We start from the raw sequence: 7,636 nt of genomic DNA, 5'->3' as shown, positions 1-7,636 counted from the left end.
GATAGTAAGTTAGGTAACTGCAATGCACTCGCGATATTACACATTGACAAATACATGCAGTGCAGTTTCAGTTTCTTTGGCGCAAAACTTAAAAACATCAGTAGTTTTTATATTTATTTTCTTAAGATAAGAATCTACAGGGATCCTATGTAAAATTCTGTATTTCTATCCCTACGTAACTAAGAAGTTCCAAATATCGCGTTTTTTATGTACTTTTATAAATTAATTATGTTTAATACAAAGACCATCTTTTGTTTCGTTGACTGCCAAAAGGTCCAGAGCGACAGGGCCTATGTATTATTAGAACCAAATAATGAAGAGTACAGAAAAGGTTATTATTCATACAAGGTTTAATACAAAAGGCACGGCATCTTTAATGTTACAATACATACCTGACGATCGAGATTCAGTTGACTGGGGTACAGCAGTTGTGGTAGGAAACTGGGGTACAGCTTCTGTGGTTGGAAAACGTGTCCTATGGAAAAATCATTTACCAAGTTTAAAGATCAATATGCAATACTTAGTGTTTCTGGTAATTAAACAAATCACTGCTACTTTTTTCTTAATCTTTTTTAAACAAGTATCTTATTGCCTATAGAAAATGGTCGAGTTATTCTCACATGTACTTTTTATTCTACGTTTTGTTCCAAAGTTTAAATTTCGATACGAGTAAAATTGTATCCGCAACATGTCCTGATTAAGTTAAATGTGAAATGTAAATATGCAAAGGTAATTGAAACCCGAATTTCTTTTTAAAAATTAGTTAATGGGATATAAAATTATTTGACTTGAAAAACTTACTTTCCATAAAAATCTCCATAACATATAGGATCTAAATAAAAAAAAAGATAAATATGAATTTTAAATACGTGGAACGTAGATTATATTGATAATAACTTAAAAACAAATTGAAAAAAAAAACATGATAAATAAAAATTTCTTTTTGGGTGTTAATGAGAAAGAAACCATTTAAGATTACCAAATTACATATATGTACATGTGAAAGGATACGCGGGCTGTTCAATAAATAATGTCCTCGGTGCTGGGAAAGAAACCAAAGACGTTTTTCATGGGTGTAGCCAAATGATTTCACTTAAATATTCTCTTTTAATTACAACACATGTACAAAACATTTTTATACAATTTCTGATTGTTTTAGAACAAACTTTTGAGTAAGACCCTGCGTATACTGCAATATGCAGTGGCGTATCCTTTCTGCCAATGTATAGGCCAATGTGACGTCACACAGATTTTACCTGGTGTGCAAAGTGTGGGTAGACAAGGAACTCAAGCTTCCTCTCGAGAGGTATTGGGGAGGGGTTTCAAAGAGACAGATTTTGCAAACTCGGACATCTAGAAGTTTAATTTGACCAGTTAAAATAATATTGCAGATATATTTACAGTTTATATCGTGATGTGAAGACCACTACACAAAACTGAGAACTCTTAACTTATCCTTTTACTCGATACCTGCTTAAAAGATAGAAACTTCCTTACTGAATAATCAAAATTCGATCAAAACGTTGGTTGAACTTCCTACTAACAAAATATAATTCAAGATATCAATTTCTCTTCCTGCACATATTATGGGTTCCTGTTACTTTTGATAACATTTTCTGATACGGACTTTATATTACTAACACTCTAACTTTGGCTTAAAAAATGTCACGCTAAGGGAATAATTTTGTTCTTAAATCTAAAGAAAAACTGTAAACATAATCGGGTATGTGTAAAAGTTATTGCTCAAAATTGCTTAAAATGCTTTTTTTATTTCCAACAAAATTATTAATTGGTACAATTTATTATCAACTCCCCGATCCTTTATTCGACGAAATTTTTTTCTTCCTGAGAAAATGATGTGTAGACTACAGCCTTTTTCCTCATAAGGAATATACTCCGTTGATAAGGCAGATCCTATGATTTCCTTGACTTTTTTTAAATGTGTTTTTCAAGCTTAGAAAATGAAATAAAGGTGAAAGATCTGGCAAATATTGTGGTGTGACAATACACAAACTATCGGTTTATCCCTCAAACTGTTTTACTCTACATGGCATGTGGATTTGGACGCCGTCATGAAGAAATTTAATTCCTGATTGTGGTTCCATCCTCTCATAAACCTTTCGATTTTTTGCAAAATTTTTCTTTCTAGACTTCAGAAATTTAACTACCTCATCGAATAAGAATTTGAACAACAAGACTACTCATGTTTAAGAAAATAGCATATAAAACTTTATTTTTTTCTAAAAAAGTTCAAATTTCATTTTTGTCAAGTGTATCTAATTTCAAATTTTTTTGACAAAGGATAAGAGCTGAAATTTTTCTTTAAAAACAATTATACAGGTATTCTTAGCTTGCACGCTGTCGTTTTCACTCATTTTTCAAAACATAAGGTGACCATTAAGTACTGTGCTTTTTTTTATTGTCAAATGTTTCTTTAAAACAGTGTAAACTATCCCCTAAACGATGCCTATCAATTTTGCTATGTGTCTTAATGTCAATCAAACATCATCAGTGATAATGAGTTGAATTTTGGCAAACAGTACATTGATTGTTGTAAGACTTTGTCTCCTAGGACGGCATCCATTTTTCATGCCATTTAAATATTTTAGTTTACTGAAATCAACCATTTCGTGTGTCTGAAACAGACATTTGACTGCTGTCTGTTAACAACACGTATTTCAGTAAATATGGGATTCTAGCCAAGTTTTACAGAAGCTTTAATGAAGTTCTAATTTCACTCTTGTTTACCGATTCTTTACCATTCATGTGTAATACAGTGCCTCAAATAACCTTCATTTCCAGCTTCTCACAATGAATCTATGTGATGAAAAGTGGTCAAATCAACTGTTGTCAATTCATGAAAGATTCGATCATGAGAAAAAATCCAAACTGAAAGTCATATGATTTCTATATTGTATGTTATAGAACTCAGGACAGTATTTATTGAATAGCCCTCGTACTTTTCTTTAATGGTAAAAAAAATCATAACCAAAAATGAAATCCAGAATATGCATTCATAACCATGAAATAAACAATTGACCTATGGGTCACAAACGCTCACCTAAGAAATCTTGGTCCGGCTGTTTTTTACCAGATTTTTCCTTCGTCATACATTGTAAACCCGCCCTACTCCAGAGGTCATGATTTGAACAATTTAAAAATAACCCTACCTCTGGGGAACCACATAAATATCAGCTTTTCTGGATCAAAAATTCTTGAGAAGAAAGTTTGTTTTAAATTCCATTACATTGCAATGAAAAAGTTCATTCCCTAATGCGGCCCGTTGAGCAATTTAAAATATATGTTACTCCAGGATTCTTGTAGGTGTAATTCTTGTACCTAAGATTCAGCTTTTAATGTCCAGTGGTTCTTGAGAAGAATTTATTTACAGAATTTTCCAATATATTTCAATGTAAAACTTTTATTTCCTGAAGTGGCTCCGTCCCACAACTGGGGGTAATTACTTAAACAATTAAGATTCTACACTACCCCAGGATGCATCAGCTTCTTCGCCCAAGTGGTTTATCAATGGGGATTTTTAATGACACAACTCTATTTTTCCCTTTCCTTGATTATCTTTCGTTTGAAGGGGTTTGGTCCTTCATTTTAACAATTTTAAATCACTTTTACTCATCAACTCTTGGAACAGATTCTGGTTAAAATAAGCTTTGTAGTTCTTAAGAAGAATTAAAAAAATGCGAAAAGTTAAAAAACGGGAAGAAAGACAGATGGACGAGCGGACAACGGTCAGAAGTTGATTATAAAAGCTCACATGAGCTTCCAGCCCATGTGAGATGAAAATATGACTAAGAAATGAAAAATCCCTAGCTTGGAAATTGAATTTGAGCTCAACATTAGATAAGTTTTAATATGATTATATATAAATAGCGTACTGAACGTGCAAACTTCTTGCACATTGTTGTAAACAACATGAAATCCTGAATTTTATTTAGAGTCAAAAACAGCAAGCATTAAGAGTTGTGTGAAAAAAATGTTAAATGTGGCATAAAGATAGATTTAGTGACATATTGTGTAATTTTTCATAACAAAGGGTTTCCTTGGATAAAGACTAGTTGTTTTTATCGCTTTCATAGTGTGGAATTAAGCATTATACTCAAATGTTACGTTAAGTGAATAAAATATGATTTTTTAAATGACTCATTGATTGATGGTGAGTTATTTTCAAACAGACATGCTGTTTTCATCATGCTCAATATGCATAGTTTTTTTTTCAGTTAAGCATGTGGCGGCTAGTTAAGAATATGCACAAGATATAATTTTTACACGTTTAAATTTAAAGATTAATATCACAAAATAGTTTAATAAAATACATTGTACTAACATTTCCACAGTTCAGAGGGATGGTATGGAGTTTCAGGACATCCTGATACTGCTCTACAGTCTACGGAGTCTAGACTATGTGTTAAATCGTTCAACACAGCACATTTTCCTTTATATAAATAAGATGTGATAAGATATATTATATTGATAGAGAAATTATATATTCGTTATTTATTAATTTTTTTTTCAAAAAGAACCAAGGAACCTCGGCTTGCCATTATGTTTATTGGTTTGTATGTTGTTTAACGTCCCTCCCAAGATTTTTACTCATGTAGAGACGACACCAGTCGCCGATGGAAGGCTGCAAATTTTAACTTATACTCGGCACTTACAGCCATTGAACAGTGAAGGATTTTTTTGTGAGAAAACCAACTGCGACATGGAACTTATATTTAATCATAATATGGTCAACTTTTTATTGTAAGGGTTTTTATGTTAGGGAACAGGTATGCTTCCATCGGCCGATCTCTCACCATACAAGTAAATAACTAAGAAATATTAATAAGAATGATGTACTTCTTAACTTTAAACCTTCGTTCCATTACGCTCATGTTAGCCTAATCCTGCTGTAAAATAACTTAATTTAACAACACTTTCGATAAATATAACTATTAACTAGTTTTCAACAAAACAGGTATTAAATCATGCAAAAGTAATTTAACGAATGCTTTGATTTTCACAGTAGATCCTCTTATTTTTATAAAAGTTATGAACATAACACATTGGTCTACTTACTTTCAGGAGACAGTCCGAATTTCGTACATATTTCTCCGAATTTACCAACATTGTTCTCTATTGCTGCACAAAGATAGTCTGGGGTATATCCTTGACAATTTTTCTTGTCCGATGAACTTTTCCAGGTTTCTGCATTTCTTGGACAAACAGACACTTCCTGAAAAGTTTGCGCTGCATCGGAAAAGCAAAGCAACACAAGCAGTATGAATAATTGCTTCACTGAAGATGTCATTCCTTCAATCTGAAAAATTAACAGTGCAAGATAGCCCAATGGTGCATGAATTATAATATTACTACATCGGAACTATATTTGTTTGAAAGGAAATAGATTCTGTATATCCACGTACTCTGTATTTCCTCTGTATTATAAAAGTTTGCAAGTGCTTTTGAATAAAAAAATATATATACTTTTATTTATTCGTATCTTATTTTTTATCAACTTCATGTTTGCAAGTGCTTTTGAATTAAAAAAAGATATACATTTTTTTACTTGGAAATGTTTTTAAGTCTATCATATGAGTAATTATTAAACATGCTTTTGAATTTTAAGTGGATATGAAAGCAAAACCTTCCTTGATCTCATCTAGGAATAAGGCCGGCTATAAAGGACATAAAAACTTAACTTATCATAAGAGTAAATGTGCAAAGTGATTTCAAATAAAATTTTAGTTTGGGATACACATAATCATAAATATGTGTGTAAACACCTTAGAATAATTTAGTATGTTTCAAATATGTGTTGCTAAAAATAGGATAGGGTCAACACTCAAGAGTGTTATAGGTATTAACATTTGTATAAACAACATGCCCGTAGAAAGCTATTTCCCTTTGAGGCGGGCATACTATAAAACCTGGCCTGGCCCCTTCGGCCTGGCCTCTATTTTGGCATCTAATTTGGCTTCATACCAAATTTTGGCCAGGCCTCAAAAGTTGGTCTGGCCTCAAATTTGGCCTCTGTAAAAAATTTTGGCCTCATACAAAAAAATTTTTTTTTTCAGAATTTTTTTGATTTCATTGATTTTTTATTGGTTCATTATTTCAAAGATTACGCAGGTAAAGGTTAATAATATATTTCTGTTAGTATATAAATGTGAACATTAAAGTAATAATAATATACTACTACCAATCTGATTTATTTTCTATTGATTTTTTATTGATCAGTTGCAAGACTATAACACACAGCATATAGCTCTACCTTCAACATGTTCAATAAGATACTTTCTTTAGTTAATGATTTAGTAAATGTGCCATTTTATATGATAAAGTTCTAATGGTCTGGTTGATAGGATGCAACGCATTGTTGACAAATATTTATAAACTATCATCAAACTCAACTTTTGTTTTGATAATTGTAGGTACTGAAAGTTGTAGCAGGAAATTCTTTACAAAACATGGGTGGCTTAACAGCCTATGCACATAAACATTTCATTACTGATTAACTTCAACCTTAACTCCCTGTCAAGAACCATGCTGCAGAAATCTTTATCATTAAGATATAAAATTACAGTGTTACGGCACAGGAACAGAAAGTTATAAATTATCTGATAATGTTATTTATATAATTTTTTTTATAAAACCAACTGTTCTGAGATTAAAGTACATATGTGAATTTTTAGACAAAGTAATCGAATCGGTGTAATATAAATATTTTGGTGTATGCATTGGTATATGGTAGTATATTTAATTAAAATGCTTTGGTGCCTATATTCATACATCACATTTAAGATGATACAGGAAACCACAATAACACAACACTCTAGCAGACGTGTGTGAAAGATGATGATTCATTACTTAACAAGTGGGAATTTTTCAAAGCTTTCAATGACATTTGACATGAATTATTACTAGATATTTTTTTCAATGTGAACAATTTTAAAAACAAAAAATAAACTCTGATGCTTTTTTTTCTCAGTAGTGAAACAAGATTATCGGTAGTGTGTCAGTATAAAATAACTGTCATCAGATTAAAAAATGAAATGTATACATTAATCGATTGATAACAATAAAATATAAAATCATATCAGGCCAAAATTCGGTATGAAGCCAAATTAGAGGCCAAAATAGAGGACAGGCCAACTTATAGACCAGGCGAGGCCAAAGGGGCCAGGCCAGGTTTTATAGTATGCCTTTGAGGCGGGGGAAGAGGGGCACACTAAAGTCATTTACGATCAAAGAGTGATATCGAAAAAAAAAAAAAAACATCAGTGAAAAGATTACTGCATAAGTATGTGCAAGTTTTGAGGTGTACATCCTGTACATATATCTAATTATTTACATAGAATCTAGTTAGTTTCCTAGAAAAAATCACATCTTTAATTTAAGTTTTGTTTTGTTTTTTTTTTTAAGGAAGTGTTTTAAGTATTTTTGTTTGTTTTATCTTTATCATTTTGTTATCAGTTATTTCTGCGTCCAAAGGCATTTAGTACTTGAACCTTCCTTAAATCGCAAATCTGTGTTCACTTACAAACTCTTCAACTATTTTTTCTAGATTCAGTTCATCTACCTCATTTTAATGAACATGACGTTAAAGCAAATTGTTCGTTCTTTTATGGCTTATTGT

General features: G+C 31.5%; 1 protein-coding gene across 1 annotated transcript; it reads right to left on the bottom strand.

Moving 5' to 3' along the window:
• Window positions 1–261: 261 nt before the first annotated feature.
• On the bottom strand, window positions 262–5,395 carry LOC134269361 (uncharacterized). Its single transcript, XM_062751557.1, has 4 exons — window positions 5,077–5,395; window positions 4,343–4,450; window positions 802–832; window positions 262–475 (listed from the first exon to the last, which is right to left on the bottom strand). The coding sequence occupies exons 1-4, from the start codon at window positions 5,306–5,308 to the stop codon at window positions 340–342; spliced, it is 507 nt and encodes a 168-aa protein (XP_062607541.1). The 5' UTR covers window positions 5,309–5,395; the 3' UTR covers window positions 262–339.
• Window positions 5,396–7,636: the final 2,241 nt, after the last annotated feature.

This window comes from Saccostrea cucullata, unplaced genomic scaffold (assembly GCF_032062105.1).
Source record: "Saccostrea cucullata isolate Sc308-1 unplaced genomic scaffold, CSIRO_AGI_Scuc_v1 ctg939, whole genome shotgun sequence".
NCBI classification, from domain to species: Eukaryota; Metazoa; Mollusca; class Bivalvia; order Ostreida; family Ostreidae; genus Saccostrea; species Saccostrea cuccullata.
Note: the sequence above shows the minus strand (reverse complement) of the source record. Positions and strands in the feature narration are given on the sequence as shown.

Coding starts and splice junctions, on each gene's coding strand:
- LOC134269361 (XM_062751557.1), bottom strand. CDS start 5,308: ATGACATCTTCAGTGAAGCAATTATTCATACTGCTTGTGTTGCTTTGC. Junction 833..4,342: donor TCCCTCTGAACTGTGGAAAT/GTTAGTACAATG, acceptor TTTTTTATTTAG/ATCCTATATGTTATGGAGAT. Junction 476..801: donor TATGGAGATTTTTATGGAAA/GTAAGTTTTTCA, acceptor ATTTTTCCATAG/GACACGTTTTCCAACCACAG.